General features: G+C 33.9%; 1 protein-coding gene across 2 annotated transcripts in view; it reads left to right on the top strand.

Annotated features, from left to right (window-relative positions):
* The first annotated feature begins 3413 nt into the window (after positions 1 to 3413).
* Positions 3414 to 18557, top strand: part of LOC149794348 (glycerol kinase-like) — a 63144-nt gene continuing 48000 nt past the window's right edge. For both annotated transcript variants that reach the window (XM_089968502.1, XM_089968501.1), the window contains exons 1-3: positions 3414 to 3527; positions 11593 to 11666; positions 16383 to 16489. In XM_089968502.1, the coding sequence (XP_089824628.1) occupies positions 3450 to 3527; positions 11593 to 11666; positions 16383 to 16489 (259 nt within the window). In that variant the 5' untranslated portion in view covers positions 3414 to 3449. The remainder of the gene's footprint in view (positions 3528 to 11592; positions 11667 to 16382; positions 16490 to 18557) is intronic.

Below are 18557 nucleotides of genomic sequence, written 5' to 3' on the forward strand. Positions count from 1 at the left end.
AAGTGCATGTACTCCTTGAGGCTGGATGATTTTGTGTTATCAGAAGTACTCAAACAAAAAAGTGCATGTACTCCTCGAGGCTGGATGATTTTGTGTTATCAGAACTACTCAAACAAAAAAGTGCATGTGCTCCTCGAGTACAAGTATTCATGTGCTTAAAAGCTCATTTAGTGGTCTTTTGCATATAATTCATGTACCAAATAACAAATTATGTAAGAAGAACAATCATGCATGTTTTTGTGGTAGGCAAACATTTCGCTGGAACTCTCACTGAAAGATTTTAAAACCCTCAAGATAAAACTCTTATCCCACATTGAAGCAAACATTTGAACTGAGAAAAATATGCCAGCCTAATCATTCTGATTCAGGATTTATTAAAATAATTGAAATGGTAAATAAAACTAAACTGTTTCATTGGATGAAACTCTATTACATCATAATTGATGTTGCCACTGCATCTTCCTTGTTTGAACGTCATCATGCCTGTTAAAGTGGCTAAGTGTCTTGTCCATCCGTAACAACATAGGCCCTGATCTGTCACCACATAATGCACCAGCATTGTGGAATCTTGCTACAAAATAAACTGTTGGAGTATACTCTGTTGTTATATTTGTGTTCTTTCTTGACATATGAGAAACAATCATTGATAAAGTGATAAATGTTGGAGTTAAATTGTAAAAATTTATAGTGTACTATAGACCTGGTAAATTCAAAGCATTTTTAGCACAAAATTTGAACTCGTCTCAAAAACCAAAGATATTTTGTTCCATAACTTTACTTTTGAGTACTGGAAAAATTATAGAAATTTCAGGAGTTGTGACCCTTTAGGGAATTTAGTGTATATACTGTAACAAATTCTTGTGTGTGCATCTAGTCCAAAACTTGTTATGGATTATCCTGAACTTGGTAGACATTAATGCCATGTGCATGTAGATTTGTTCTCCTGCAGTGATGCATTTTTTATTGAGCCTGTCTGTTCTACATATTGACCACTTTAGCATCTGTGTGTACATCCATCCACACCATAGATTAAGGTCAGTTTTAAATTTGAACCACTTTGGCATCTGTGTGTACATCCATCCACACCATAGATTAAGGTCAGTTTTAAATTTGAAGCACTTTGGCATCTGTGTGTGCATCCATCCACTCCATAGATTAAGATCAGTTTAGCTATTTTCCACCTAAATTAAAAAGGTGGGTTCAGCAAAAATATGGAATTGTATGTTCTGAGTTATGTCCCTTTTGGTGTCAAATGTATAATATATTGATGATAACTGGTCTCACACCTTTCAAAGAATTGAATATGAACATGGGATGAACATTTGCATGCAGTTTCTTTATCATGCATTGATGAGTGTTCCTATATATATATATATATATATATATATATATATATATATATATATATATATATATATATATATGGTTTCTTGTGTACACAACCATTTCAGACATTTCTAAGAATTGCCATGAATCTTGCCAGACATTACTGACATGAAATGAATATTTTCATAATACATCTTCATCTGATTTAGACAAGTTTTTCCAGAGTTATGTCCCATTTTGCTCTGTCTGTGTGTGTGTGTGTTTGTGTGTGTGTGTGTGTGTGTATGTGTTTGTGTGTGTGAAAAACTCAGTTTTATATTATTCCTCTGTTCCTATGAGAACACTGGACTGTGTACTGATGATTTTGGCAATAAGATTTTAAATTTAAATTAAATCAAATCTGAATAACATCTATAAGTACAGATATACTTCATCAATGGAAAAAGAAAGTGCTAATAGCAATATTGCACCACTGCGTATGTTTCTTTGTGTGTGGTCATGCATTTGTGTGTGTGTGTGTGTGCTTATTGTGCACAACTAGTTCACACCTTGCCCAGAAACTTGGCAGACATTATTGACATCATGTGAACATGTGCATCTTGTTCTCTTATCATACTGTGATGTTTATCTTTGTAGAGTTATGCCCCTCTTTTATCTCTATTTTTGAATGTTCCTTTGCATATTCATAAACACATAAAATACATTCTGCCACTGCAAAGAGAAGGCAGGATATTAAAAAAAACAAAGAGTCCTTCATCATTTCTTGTGCATAAAAAATAGTCCCAAAATAGTTGAAATAGTAAAAGTATATTATATATTTTTGCTAACTATAAATCAAAGAATAATCGTCCTTCCCAATAAACAGAACATTTGACAAAAGACAATACATTTGTGAACACAAAATGTCCAATGTGTGTGATGTCACATTTTTTGATACGGTGCACAGTACCGGTACGAGTTGGCCTAGACAACATAGTGTTAGTGTTTACATTGAAATTTCACATAACAACTAAACATTACATTGTTGCGATATTTTTATGAAAAGAAGGTTATGCAGAAATACACATATTTATTGTAATGTATTTGTGACTGGATATTTGCAGTATTTGATTTGGAACATTAGATTGTACAGAAGATGTAAGCAAATATCTTTCTGAGTTGGACTTGCATCACATATTTACTGCGTAAATATGCTGTGGTTGGATAAATTTCTGTCAGTTGGGGAGACCGGTTTTTTACTACATTCTTCTGTGAACAAAGGTGAGTTTATTTACTTCATTAAGTTCACATTTAAACCAAGCTTGTATATAGGGTGGATTCCATGCTACAGATATACTGCCCCTCCATCCCCACACCCACTTCTACCCTTGCTATCATCTGAGCAATACCCGTAATTTTACTTGCTGTTATTGGTCTTGTCTTGGAGGTTTTGCCAATTTTCATGTTGTGATATGTTTTTACATGACATAACAAAATCCTGTGGGGGTAAATTGGCCATATTGAATCAGATGAGATAATTTTTCCCAAATTCCCTTTTGCGAGTCAAATCAAAAAATGGCAACCAAAAATGTTCATTCAAAACAAAAAAAATCCAGAAGGCTGGGTTAAAAAAGTTTTCCCACTATCGCAGCCAATCAGTAAAGAAGATGCTGCACAATAATTTCATGGTCTTTTTTGGACCAATCAGAATTATATAAAGTGATATTATAACGTGTGGTAATATAAAAAATATGAAACTGCACATACTATAGGAAAACTGTACCGACTATGTGATAAATAGTCTTACAAGTAATCAAAATAATAACAATAAATATGAATAGGCCTATATCAGTCGCATGTATAAATAAATGAAATTTTATTCTAAAACAGAAGCATTTGAGTTAGAAGTAAATGTTTTATATAAGTATTATGATCACCCATGTGCATTCATTTAAAATTAAATATTAAATCTGGGACTTGACACTACGGTTGCATAATTTCACTGAATATTAGTCATTCGCAATTTTGAGGTCAATCCCATGGAGCATATTGTTGTTTAGCTGAAATACTCGAGTAATTCCGAATAGGTCACGCGGGCACCTTTGGATACTATCCTTATCATTTCATTGTATGTTTTCGTGTTTATGATGGCGGAAAGCAGCGTTAAGCAACTGTCCCTTGTTGGTGCAATCGATCAGGGAACAAGTAGCACACGGTTTTTGGTAAGATAACGCGGGTCTAAAAAATGTAACTTAGCTACTAATGATGTCATGAGATATTTTTTGTTTGTTTTAGGTATGCAGATCCTGTTGTCCTTGGCTCACATAACCTTTACCGGCTTCGGCCGATAAGCTGGTGTCCAATGGTTGAGGATTGAATAAAAGTTGAAACCTGCCTTCTAGGCCTAGCACTTAAAAAACAGAATGATAATTTTAACAGTTAAACTTCGCCGTACAGCAAGGAGATTGAAAATTGGATGACAGCACATATTTTTTTAAATTGCAGGTTCGGAGGGAATAAACAAAACGCAAATCAAGCGGTGCATAGAAAGACGGGAACGTGTTGAAAACCTCGATAAGCACTTCATTTATATGCGCCATCGTACCGTTGGTTGTGTATGCATAATTCGTGGCTTTGATAATTTAATATTAGTTATTTAATACACTACAGTAGATGGATTTAGAATAAGTGAGAAAAAAATCAAAGGAGTTGAGTAATAATTAAATATGGGTACAGATATGCATAATTTATATTACACTAATTGTAGATTTAGTATTATTTTGTAGGTTAATAACTACATTTAATTAATCTATTCTTAATTAATATTTGCCTTTACATCAGAAGCAAAGACCCTAACTAAAGTATATTAAAATGAGTAATTATTCTTTTGTGTTTCATCATCATCATCATCATCAATCCCTGAACCCAAGAGGTTGTTAGGGCACCACAGTTGACTTTACAACCAAATCACTCCATCTTTCCCTGTTTTCTACTGCCCTCTGAGAATCTCCAGATCCCATGCCTGTCTATTCCTTAATGTTGTCTTCCCACCTCTTTTTCTGTCTGCCTCTTCTTCTGCACCCTCACACTGTGCCTTGCAAGATTGTTTTTGCCAGTCCAGATGATCATGAGACATGACCGTTCCATTTCAGTTTATGCTTTTTTTTACAGTGGTCATGAGGTCTTCATAGGATCCGATGGCTGGTTGGATCCTGTTGTGGACTTCTTCATTGGTTACATGGTCAGTGTATGAGATGTCCAAGATCTTGTGGTAGCATTTCATTTCATTGGTTTGAAGCTGTCTGTGTAGTTTAATCGAGTGCATGAGCCATATTTTGGAACCAAAAGCAATGTTGGTATCTTTCCATATTGGTCTCAACCTTGTTCTTGCTGCTGTTATCTGGGCAATCCTGCAAAGTACTGTAGTTCTGGTTTTGAGCCCTCATCTGTGATAATTGATGCCAAGTATTTGAAGCTTGTGACTCTTTCCATAATTGATACCAAGTATTTGAAGCTTGTGACTCTTTCCAGCTTCTTTCCACTGACCTTGATTTCTGCACTGATGCTGTTGGTGTTGTTTGTCATCAGTTTGTTTTTTTCTGTGCTAATCTCTATACCATATACTGTGGAGGTTGTGTCGAGGCACTCAAGCCAAGTCAGCCCAGTTCTTTTTCATCTCCTTCAAAACCATCAATATCATCTGCGAAGCAAAGGTTGGTGATTGTTCTTCCTCCAGTGCTGAGAGTGCCTTTGTTGTCATGCAAGGCATCCTCCATATTTTCCAGGAAAATGTTGAAGAGTGTAGGAGACAGTATACATTACATGTCTGACTCCAACTGTTCAAAACCAATCTCTTCTGCTGCCATTGATGAGGACAGCGCTTATGGCTTTGTCATAGAGGTGCTCAACAACCTGCACCAGGTTTGAGCTGATGTTGTACTTCCTCATAGTTTCCCATAAGGCCACATGCCATACCCTGTCGGAGGCCTTTTTGAAATCTGTAAAAATGTATAGATTCTGCTGATGTTGAAGCATTTCTTGAAGATAATTTGGTGCTTTGATTTAAAAACAATTGTACAACAGAACAATCAAGATTATCAGAGGTCTCGCTAGGATTTTAAAACTAGGAGTCCAGGACTCCCATTTTGGTAAAAATAGGAGTCCCACCATCAAAAGTTGCAATCCCATCTTTCCTACAGAATCAACACAGACGTGAGTGCATCTATTTTTAGATGGAGAGGTTTTCATAATGTAATCACTCACTTTAATATAGCTTCACTACAACAGTCCATTTACAGGATTGCAAATTTATGGTTTATTTATTTGTCTGCGTCCTTGTAGTAATTTTAGGCAATGGTTAAATAGCGTCTGATTTGCTGTTTTTTCCCTGTATTTTCGCAATTACGTTTCAGGTCAAAAAACAGCTTAGACCTTAAAGCGCATCTCGCGAATTCCACAACATAACATTGTTCCATACATTTCTGACCTACATAATTTGCATTTTAAAGTTAAATATTTAATAAAATAATACCTTGACTTTGCTTTCAATGATCTATTTATTTTTCTGAAAATATCTGCCTGATGATTTACGAAAACAGACAATCTAATAAACTGGTACATCCCAGACTTAGCGAAGTCCGCCATTATTTCCTGTTAGGCCTACTGGTTCACTTAGAGTTTCAAACTAATTTTGTGACGAAATAGTGTACAAGAGGCAGTTAATATATATCCAGATCACCGATTCTGATCTTAAAACACGTTTGTATGTTTTATCATCAAAGGATATCATGCTGGAAATTGATAGTTGCTACCTTACTCGGAAAAGGGTTAATGGTCAATCAGCTATCAAAACATATGCTTGTGAATGGGCAAGAATTTGTTTGTCAGTGTAATTGATATCAAAACTAGGCCTAGCTACTGATGTATTGATGAATACATTTCGCTACAACACTAAAACTAACTGGGCTAAGGCGAGCTGCATTTTTTAAAAAAGTATGGTCAGTCAATGTACCTTTTAAATGGCTCTTGTTCGTCCATCAGAGTGATACTGAATTATGTCAATGCAAGTAAGGACTTATTCCAAACACCAAGCTAGGCATCACACACTTTCTTACACTTAGCTACTGTCCTATCCGAACTATCAATTCTAGCACTCTTCTGAATCTCGTTACAATCTTCGTAAGTTTGCCGTTTAACCCCAAAATACTTACCCAAATTTACGAATATCATTTTATCAAAGTCTCAACATGTCTTGATTCTCGTGCACTACTTATTCCGATACATTCGGAAATGAACACAATAACGAAAGCTAAAGTTGTTTATTTGATGTACTTTTATAAATGACCACATGTGCACTACTTATTCTGATACATTCGGAAATGAACACAATAACAAAAGCTAAAGTTGTTTATTTGATGTACTTTTATAAATGACCACATGTACATCTCTGGGTCTTTCTGACTCTGAATTCATTCACTGTAAATATCAGTACATTTGCACATCCGGCCGCCAGTCAAAGCCTTTGAATGTGCCACCCAGCTATTGCATCTTGTTCTTTTTGATGTACTCTTATAATGGCAACATGTATGTACATCAAGGGACCTTTCAGTCACTGAATTATGTCATTGTAAATATCAGCACAGCTAATTGATCAACACATTTTCCCCACAAAGCAGGTGGCTGAAGCAGGACTGGCAAGTCTTTGAATTTTGCCCCTCACATATTACATGCCTATGGAGGACTCCCACCTAAGTGATTTTCTGCATCCCAGATAAAAAATTGGCGTCCAAATACATGTAGTTAAGTGTTTCCGAGATCTCTGATTATACAAATATCTTTACTCACCTTAATTAGATGAGTTGTAAATTATGAGGTGCCAGTTTTGTTTATCAGGCCAATTACCTGTAACTCACCATCTTGTTTGTTATCTCTTTAAAAGAAATTGATGGATATACATATAAAAATGATAAAAATTGGTTAATCTTTGGTCAGTTGGCTGTATTCTTTAATTAATAAGTATAGATGGTTTCCCCTTTTTTGTACTTGGGTGAGACAGCAAACTCTTCAACTACATGAACAATAATAAAAGCTAGACAGTTTGTAATTGTTTATTTATGCTCTCAAGTGAAGGGATTTGTGAGCACTTACTTTATCCATTTCACCATGAAATGGCAACATGCATAAAAATATTTGACAAGTGGAATTTTTAGATTAAGAACACATTTTGATCTGTTTAATTGTTTGCCAAGCAGTATGTATGTATCAGTCTCTTTTAATTATTAAGTAAACAGCAGATGGTAAACACCACTTCAGGGTGTTGCATTTTTGGTACATCAATCACATTTTGAACTAAATTCTTCAGGTGGGTTCATCGTTCAAAAAAAGTACCTTTGATATCCAACACATAGAAATCTCACAAGGTATTAACATTTAACCTTCTCACCTAAAAATTGGCCACATGCATTAAAACTATCTTTGACAAGCCAACTGTCATAGGCTAGGTTATGACCTGAAAGTTAGTGAATCCCAGATACAGACAGATATTATGATTAGAATATAACATAAGCTAAAATATAAATATTTATTCCTTATTTGTCAACACTTGCTTTAAATATTAAATATTCAAATTACCACTTCTGCATGAAAAATTGAGACTGATCTTAACATTGAATACAAGATGGAAATGACATCTGAATGAAAGAAGTCATAGCAACACAATGCTACAATAAACATTTCATGATGACATCACTGCTACTATTTGAATAAGAATCAAATACAGGCTACGAATGTTCAGTTAGTAAAATTGGGAATTTGTTCCAGCATTCTTGTGAAATGAACAGTAACATAATACAATTGTTATAAATGGAATTTTATAAGTAATAAAAAAAATGAAAATATACACATGGTATTCTGATTGTTACAGCTTTGCATACTCAATATGTACATGTGTTTCATAGACTTATTCATTGATGATGTGTGCATGGATACACATACACATATTTATTTATTATGTATTACCTTAAATACTCATAAGTTGAGTCAAACTGCAAACAAAAAAGATCCTGATCTACTCTCATATAATATGCCTGCAGATCAGGGTCTATGTTGTTTGTTCTGCTGATTACTCTAAACAAACTGCACAGACACAGATCTGCTGGCAGACTATGCAATGGCAGATCTGGGTCTGTGCAGTTTGCAGTTGGACTCGTCTTGTAAGCAAGTGTATATGGTACATACTGCATGCAAATATTGCAACTGCCATAGCAGGAGACTATACAGAAAAGTGCAAGGAAATGTTATTTTATCATCTAGCATTTGTTGAAAACAGAATTACATGTACAGCTCACCCTTCATTATGTTCTAATATATCATGTATATAAGGTGGTTACTTTATGGCTGCCATGGACAGTATTATAAAGAGGGAGTAATGTATCATGTCCTTGATTATAAGACTATCACTGTAACAAGGTGGGATACTCTGTGGCTCCAATAAGCAGTTGTATGATGAGGAAGTACTGTATAAATTGGATTATATGTACAGACATACCCTATAATTACTTTATCACTTGTTATCAATGCTGGTAACCTGTTATCACTTATTTTTAATGTAAACAGATATAGTGTCCTTGGTCTTGGACAATGGGTTATACAAATTGGTGTAAAAGTAAATAGCAAATACTAAACCTTGTTTATTCATTGCAATAGCATTTATCTCTAAAAAAACAATACAAATCAATTTATTTCAAAAACATCTTCCAAAGGAAGCTCCTGGATGATAGTAAAAGTTTTGAAACATTAGATAAAAGATGGTAAAGTTACAACAGTTTAACCATTGGAATTTGTTAAAACTGAGGTGTCTCACCATGAATCATACATCATTCCAGTGAGCAATCTGGTCTGAATGAGAACTAGTGGTCAGTTATCTGCCCTTGAAAATTTATAGGTGGCACCACCACAACCAGTCCAGCAGCTGATATATACACAGATTTAAATATAAGTTACAAAATATGCTTAGGTATTGATAATGGAATCCAAATTTGATTTAATATAATGATTCATCAGTTGGGAAAAGATCTAGGACAACAGAATGAGAGCATTTTGGGACAAAAGAAGGAACTGTTTGATAGGTTTTCATGTTAAAATCTGTCTCTTACTTAACACACATTACCCGATGTCATTAATGAAAGAGAAAGTAGAAATTCTTCTGAAAAGAGTCACATGTAAAGTTATCTCCATAAAGTGAAACATTAAAGATTTAAAACATATTTTTACTCTCTGAGCATGCATATGTGTAATGTTTACTTCAGTTGGATTTAAAAGTTAATGCCAGTTGAATATCTTACATGTAAGTGGATTCATTTCCCCATAGTAAGTGGATTCATTTCCCCATAGTAAGTGGATTCATTTCCCTATAGTAAGTGGATTCGTTTCCCCATAGTAAGTGGATTTATTTCCCCATAGTAAGTGGATTCGTTTCCCTATAGTAAGTGGATTCGTTTCCCCATAGTAAGTGGATTCATTTCCCCATAGTAAGTGGATTCATTTCCCCATAGTAAGTGGATTCATTTCCCTATAGTAAGTGGATTCGTTTCCCCATAGTAAGTGGATTTATTTCCCCATAGTAAGTGGATTCGTTTCCCTATAGTAAGTGGATTCGTTTCCCCATAGTACGTGGATTCATTTCCCCATAGTGCTCCTTTCTAATTTTTTATACAGATGTAAACATTATACTAGCAATCAAATATACCATAAATCAGAATTATTAATCACCAATCTTTACTCAGTTCTTCATTTGAAAAATTTGGTTTTGCTGGACCTATTCTTTTTATTTATACTTTTTTACTACATGTACTTATTTTATTGTTGTAATTGAATACTACAAAGGCATACAATAACAGAATTAAAGAGATTTGAAACTCGTGATTCAATCTATGAAGTGTTGTAATTCTGATAGCTGATATCCAGATCATCTTAATGGAGGAGTTGGATTTATTCCTTTCCCAAAACCTAGATAAAACTTGAATGGATAAAGACTTGTGGTCACCTTTACAATTAATGAACATGGGCACAGTTGATGATTTGAAGAGAAAAGGACAATAGAAATTGAAAATAATATGTAATAACTAATGTGGTTAAAATAAGGGTAGAGAAACCTCTAACTTTGGGCATGTGTGTGTATGTGTATCTTCTATAGGATATACTGGACCCTAGATTGCAATATTTTATATCTTAAAAAATTTACTCTGCAATGTTGGTTTGTTCCAAAAATAATGCTCCATAGTCTCGATCTTTCAGACACTGGCAAGACTTTTTACTTTCAGTCACTAAGCTGAAAGAGGGTGGGGATGAAAATTGTGATTAATAATAAAGAAATACAAAAACAATGATTTCATATTTTAATCTTCTGATATATCAAGTGTGTATTTACATGTTTACATCAAAATACATCATTAAGTTCCATCTCATGAACAGAATACAGTTTTAAATTACAACTGTATCCTCCTAAACAGGAACTATTAATGATTTTGTTATATAATTTTAATTCATTTACCTCTAAGGCAGCATAAACAAAGTCAGTTAAAATTAATAATTATAAAAATGTACACTAAATACATTAATATGGTTTGGGTAGAATTTCCCTTTTGTGAAAATGTTCTCACACCACTTTAAAATTGATGTTCATGGTTTACTGAAATAAAGCACATAGGTTAATTTTATACGAACTTGAAATACAAATATAAATATTGTCTACTGCAGCATAATTTATGCAACTTGATAATTTACGTTTTTAAGAATAATAAAAATTGTTTTAAAGAAGTATTACTTAAAGAGAAATAGACTCCTTTCCAGATACTGAATAGTTGTTGAAGGCTAACAGGTCATATCATGTGGTTTGGTAGGTGGAGCAATGTATTATCTTGTGTAACATCAACTGCCTTGGTACTAAATAACCTGCTTGTGTTGGCATGTCATAAAATGTCAAATTCAATTGCAAAACTTGACTAAGCATAGAGTAAACACTTTTAGTGAAAATTAATTGACTTTCTAAATTAACAAATTGTTCTTGCTAAATCTTGCAATTTACAATATATGTTATGGGTCTGCCTTTAGACTGGTAGGGCTAAGATTGTGTCTGATGGGTCTGCCTTTATACCCATGGGGCTTGGGTTGTCTGATGGTCTGCTTTATGCTGCAAGGCTAAGATTGCAGTTTAAGAAGTTTGGATGCAAACATTGTCATAGTAAATTATTATGTAGAAATTGTACAACAGCATGTATTTATTTGCAGATATTTTCTAGTCAGAAGGCAGAACTGCTAACCTATCATCAAGAAGAAATTCGTATGATATGTCCCAAAGAGGGGTAGGTGACAGTCATTTTGAATTTTACAACATAGCTGTTAAAATATTTGCTTTTTAACATGGTTGAGCAAAAAGTTAACAGAACTATGTAAGTTTATTGCTAGCTACTGCTGTTCATGTAATATTGGCAGAGTGAAGATTGGGATGGGGAAGGAATGATTCAAGTACCTTAAGGACACAGAAGCAACATTATTATTATTATTATTATTATTTATTATTATTATTATTATTATTATTATTATTTATTATTATTATTATTATTATTATTTATTATTATTATTATTTATTATTATTATTATTATTTATTATTATTATTATTATTTATTATTATTATTATTATTATTATTATTATTATTATTACTATTTTCATTTAAAGAGAGTTACTTGTTGCATTGGGAACAACTAATTTTGATTAGGTCCCTCAGTGATATAAAAATGAACAATAGACATTGATCTAATGACCCCTTGCTATGAAGGCTAGGAGAGGGCTGGTAGGAAATAAGATGCTCAAGCATTTGCTAAGAGGTCTGTAATTGAATATAAGGATATCGGTTTGGGGCAGTCATGGGCTGATTACTGTAAAGAGACACAATGTAATCTTTTATAATCCCTCGATTAAGTGTCTCTAAGACACATTGACTTTTTACTTGTCCAGTTTTACTACCATTACAAGGACAACATTATTTTGACCCATCCACAAAACACTGCCACTGAATCCATTGAGTGCCCAGAATTTCCCTTCCACCCCCACTTTTTTGAATCCTTATCCCCCCCCCCATACCTGCATTAGCCAGTGGGGAGAGACGAATATTGCTTTGCCAGCTGAGATGGTGTTGGCAGTGTTGGCATTAATGTGTTATGTTACATTTTTGTATTAAAGTTTTTGGAACTCAGATACAGTAGGTGTACATCACAGCACAATGGGGAATCCTTTTCTTTATATCTTTTTCCTGTATACGGTGTAGACCTTATAAACTGTAGGGAAAAAAATAATGACATGGGATGAGATCCTCCAACATTACTATGTTGAAACATTTTCATTTGGAACAAGAGTGAATTGAATAAAATGCATCACAGTGCCTCCTGCTCATTTGCTGCTTACTGGTTTATTGACAAAATAAGATTTTATGTGTTTTGAGGTGAAGAATTCAGTGAAGTCTACAGATCAAATCCATTTATCCATTATACTTTACATGTTTTCTGTCACCAATTCAGAGGAAATACTGTTGGTTGGCCTAAACCTTTTGCATTTCACTTGGCTATGTGTTAATTAATGAGTTGTCACCAGCATAGACTGCAAGAATTGCAACTACAGGGTTGGATTTTAATCTTTGTTACAGTGCAGATAACTATCATGTGATTTTATACCATGTGAAATGTTGGGGTTTATCATTGTTACCAGGCTTATCTCAACATTGGGGTTTATATAGTGTAGCAATAAAACAAACTCAAGGACATGCTTCTGTAAAATGTATCAACTAGGTAGGCAGCTCAGATTTATATTGCCATTAGGGGTATGGCATTGTGTTCATGTTTTTAAATAAACTAATTAATTGTGTGTGTGTGTGTGTACCCCTTTCATCACAAGCATATATATATACATACAGTGTATTTGTATCTTAGTAATAGTAGGGCAATATAGTGTTACCTTCGTTCATTTGTTTGTCTGTCACACCTCTATTAAGGTATGCATTTAGGTCAGTTAAGGTTCTTGGGTGGCACATCCATATTCCTTTTACACATTTATGATTATTTTCATTGCGTTAATTTATCTTGTGTTTCAGCCTGTGGACAAGCAGTGTCTATAATATATCTTCAGACTCAAAACTAACAGCACCCACCCCTCCAATCCATCACACTTTGATTATTCTGACATTGTTGCTCATGGCACCAAAATGTAATTATTATAAGATGAGAAATTATGAATTTATGCCTTATTAAACAAAATTATGCTTTACAATTTCTTTTTTAGGGTCTTAAAATTTTGCAAAAAGACACAATTTATAGGAAGTTTTTGAAATGTATAGACTGAAGTAGTATATACATGTATATATACAGTGTGCCCCCACTATAGCATGCTCCATTATAACACGAATGTGAATATAACACGTTTGTGGTGTGGCTCCCAAAATTTCATATACAAGTGTTTTTCTCATGCATGGAGAAAAAACTTTCCGAAAAGTACGAAAAAACCCAAAAAGTTTCCTGCAATTTTATATGTATTTTTCTCATACATGAAAAAGCGGTGTTTTTTTCTTCTTAAAAGTATGAAAAATAACGTGTAAAAAGTTTATTCTGGGATTGTGTAGGACTTGACCAATGTTGCAAACTTGGATCTTTTTTTTCTTCTTATTGGTGGCAAAATATGCCATCTGGCAATATATTTTTTTGGCAACATTGTTGGCAGTTTAATCTTGTACATGTATATACAACCATTGGTTTGGAGTGGAGAAATTCAGAGGTCCCATGAAAGGAAGTCGCAAACTGAATATAAAATGCGCTGAAATTTATATATTGTTACATAAACAAATTCTTTGTCCATATTGACAAACCATCTAAACAGTCCATTGTTATATCAGAATCCACTTATCTTGACATCTAGCATGAGTACTGTATGTTGTGAGATATCCGCTTTATTGTTGTTGACATTTCTGTTTAATTGGAGATCAACCGGACTAGGCATTATCTTGTAATCTATCTTTCGTTGAATTTTTGGTTGCTCGCTAGTAATTATTTACAAAGACTGACATTTGTATGGGGATGGTAAGTAAAATTCCTCGTCTTTTCATTCAGAATTAAATCCTTCAGAACACTCACATTTTCTGTAATAATCCCTGTCATCAGATCAGAACACCTGCGTCTCTATAATCCATTGACCCTTTGTCAAATTTCTGATGTATGCGTGGAAGGCAGCATCATGCTGCTACCACAAATGTAAAATAAAAAAAACCACATCATACATATTGGTTTATTCAGTAGGCAGAAAGGAACAGTAACTAGACTAGTCCAAATGACGGCCAATTTCTTTTTAAAAATGTACCCAGATAAAATAGTTTGCTGAAATTTCAAAGGAAACAGATTACCTTTGAAGCACTGATTGTTATGTAAACGTGCTCAGCAAATGAAAAAAAAGCAGTCTCAATCATGCAATACAATTATTTGATGTTGCCACCACAGTAAGAAATGGGCATTTGTTTGGTCTCCAAAGCTGGCCTTTAGCAGTGACTTCAATAACGCATGCACCCTTTATCAAAGAAAGCTGACTACAATCTTCAATAAAAACAAAGAACTTTTCTTTAAAGGAAGTCAGCACAAAACTTAAATAAAAGTAATGGAATTTGATGGATTTTTGCATTTTCCAACGTGACTGGAACATGTTAACTGTGCCATGAAAGTTTCCTTTTTGCAGGGAAAAAGTTTATGCTTACGAATGCTACCAATGGCGGCTTAAAATGCAAACTAACTTTTACCGACATACTGAAAAGTAAATGTGCTTCGTCATTCATTACATGATTGTGTTATGTTTTTCTGAACTCAGACCAATATGACCTGTGACAAAATTACTGAATATATTAAATCTGTGTGTGTGCATATTTTCAATGTATTGTGGATTCATTGCATATGATGAGATTCGCAGGTGAGTGATCGGTGTTGATACTCTATTTATGCTATACATTAGACATGTATATATAAACAGTATTCACTTATATATACCAATTCGTGGTTCTCTAAATAAAGTAAACTATTATATATGCCTTTTTTGTTTTCACTACAGGTGTATTTCTCATGTGATATGCATCAATTTAAGATGGTAACTGTGTCAATGAAGCATGTATTTTACTGCCTGCATTTATTACCTACCTCCCCCCTGCAATTTGTTGGGGTACATGCATCATTTTCATCAGCTAACTGACATGGTCCAGTTCTATGGCTTCCAACTACCAAGTTAATAGTGATGTCACAGTGTGTGTGTGTATATATATATATTAGGATATGAATCCTGGTCATGGTCCTGAATGAGGGTCAGGGTTGGGGGATATGTGATAGCAGGTTGGTGAGATCTTCCATTGCAAGCTATGGAAGTAGCTCCAGTTAGTATTGTAAAGGTTTAAAATTGTCACAATTAAGAAATGTTTTGCAAATTTACTTAGAGTACAATATTCACCATCAAAAATTATTTTCATGCTTTAGCTTCATAAATGTTATAATACATCTACATACATCCATCCATTCATCCAACTGTTGGTCAGTACATTTTTCTGTCAATTTTGAAACCATTCATTGGAGATTCACTAATCTTGGAAGCCTCCTGCTGATGGTAATCATCTGCAGGACAGATATCACCATTTGGTTTTGGTCCATGAAATGTGGTCAAAGGTCAGATGTGCAAAAAATTAAATTGCAGCATCTGTGAGAAAGATGTTGACCATACTTTGTATATACTGTCATAGCAGGAAAAGACAAACAGACACAAATCATGTAACAGATTTTGGAGTTTTCCCTGAGTCATAGCAGGAGGACGTGTTCTTACCCTGTTGGGATTAGTAATGGTGAGTCAGATAATCAGCTCTTGTTTAAAGTGATAACTTAGCAATAGTACCAACTTGTTGTAGAATAGGTTATGGAAAATATTGTTCATTTAAGCTGAATTTACATGATTTTCAAAACATTTGGTGACAATAAAATGTTAATGTTGATGATAAATTTTGTTCTTCAGCTGGGTGGAAGCGGACCCACTTGAAATTCTCCAGTCAGTCAAAACTTGCATATACAAGGCAGTGGAAAACCTGAAAGCTCTAAATATCAGCCAGGAGAATATTAAATGTAAATCGTTTTTTTCATTTACCTAGTATTTACTTGTGTGTCACATTAATCCAGCTGCAGAGACCCAGATCTACCAGCATAAAATATGTCAGAAGATCATGCCCACAAATCATAATACTCTGGTAGTACTCTACAGTTAGAATGTACTTTTGAGAGAGACCGGCATGAAGTGAAGTTATTTGCATTGACAACATACACAGTGGAGAGACTTTTCACATCTCTCCGTGTTGCTTTCAAGTACTATGACTGAAATTTTCTTTACATGTAGTCATTGTGGAAACTATGCACTATATAAAGCTGACAGCTGATAAAATGGCTGCTCCCATTTGCTTGAAACATGAGGCTAAAATAGTCCAAAGGAACAACTTTAGTAGTTATTAAAATAGATTAATTTGCTAGATAATACAATATCAGCTTCTGAAAGTGCATTGAATAAATCATAACATTAATAAAAAGTAAAAATAGTTATTGGCTCGTTTTTTCTTTCCAAGTTACCTTTGAAGATCAGGAAATGAAAATAGCTATGTGGAGCTAACAATCTTTGAGAAGTGTACATCCAAAATCAGGTCAAGCTGTTTATTCTGTAACCTAAATTACACTCATCAATCTTAAACCAAGATAAAGGGAATTAAAAGTTATTTTAACAATACCCAAGATATACATGTTCTGTTTTAAATAACCAGAGAGGAAAACCAGGAAGTTCATTTTCCTTAAAAATCAGACCCTATGCAAAGTGCAGAACTGTAGAGCACAACCTCTTAAACTTGAGGCTTTATTTTGACCAATCAAATTGTGTTACTGTTGAAAGCTTGTTTCTGATTGGTTCATAGTAGAAACTCAATCTTAGACCCAAGCTCAGAATTATGTAATTTCCATGCAAGGTTCTATGCTGTTAGATTTAAATTAGTTTGCTTTTGTTGTCGGTGTTTACAGCACAGCTTGAAATGACAGGATCATTACTTTATGATGGTGTATTTCAGGAACGTGAACTCCAGGAGAGATTGGATTTAATACTTTGCAACTTCTGCCTTGTATTAAATAATGCAAAAACAATTCTCTTACGATGTTAATAAGTCACATGAAAGACAAATCATAAGACCAATGAAAAGTTTTTGAGACTTTTGAAACCTAACAAAAATGACTTTCTCATCAAATCTGGAAAAAAAGTATTATTTATTGTTGGTTGCCTTGTAATTTTTAGTACTGATCGTAATAAAAGAGCAGATAAAGTGGCGAAAAATGCCATGCAGTCACCTGTTTGTGAATTGAAGATTCCGTATAATGACTTTACATGGAAAATCTGGTCTTTGTTTTAGTTTGTGTACCTTAATAAGAATTTATACTTCATTACCTGTCATATGAGTGCTTGTGTATTTTCATTCAGAAGGGTTTATCTTTCTAAAGATTTTGGCAGTTTTTGTGACTTTTCCATTTGTACTAGTGGTTGGTGGTGTGATGACTTTTTATATACACATGCATTTACTTCACAGCCTGTATATTAGGTGAAATTTTAGATGTGTATTCTGATCTTCATAGTTTTCACACAGATGAGGATTTTGAATGTGTATCATTGCTAAATAATAACAAGTTCATAACAAGTGCTTGGTCTACCAAGTCAAATGCTTACATTAATCATACTGAATTTAGTTAATACAGTGTTCTATGTTTCGTTTGCTTGTTTGTTTTTTCTTGAGTATCCTGTCAGTTTGACATTGAACAGCAATACTGCATGATGGTGTATCTAGTCCCTGTAATAAGAGTATGAAAAATGTGTTTCATGCCTTTGCAGTAGATAATGGTAGTCACACATGAAGTCTTTTGCATGACTGAATAATAATTGACAATTGCATCAAATCTTTTTGCTTACTTTTACAACTAAGGGTTGATCATAAAGTTTGACATTACCAATACATTGTAGTTTTTTCTGCAATAAAAAATTACGTAACTTAATTATTGACTCATATGCTGATTCAGTTTGTGAGGCCTTAGGAATCCATATCAACTATGAAGCTATATAAACCATGTAAAAAGGGAATTAATGGAAAGTTCACTGTAACATCAGAATGCA

The sequence above is a fragment of the Sinohyriopsis cumingii genome, chromosome 8 (genome assembly GCF_028554795.1).
Source record: "Sinohyriopsis cumingii isolate HCF-2022 chromosome 8, ASM2855479v2, whole genome shotgun sequence".
NCBI lineage: Eukaryota > Metazoa > Mollusca > Bivalvia > Unionida > Unionidae > Sinohyriopsis > Sinohyriopsis cumingii.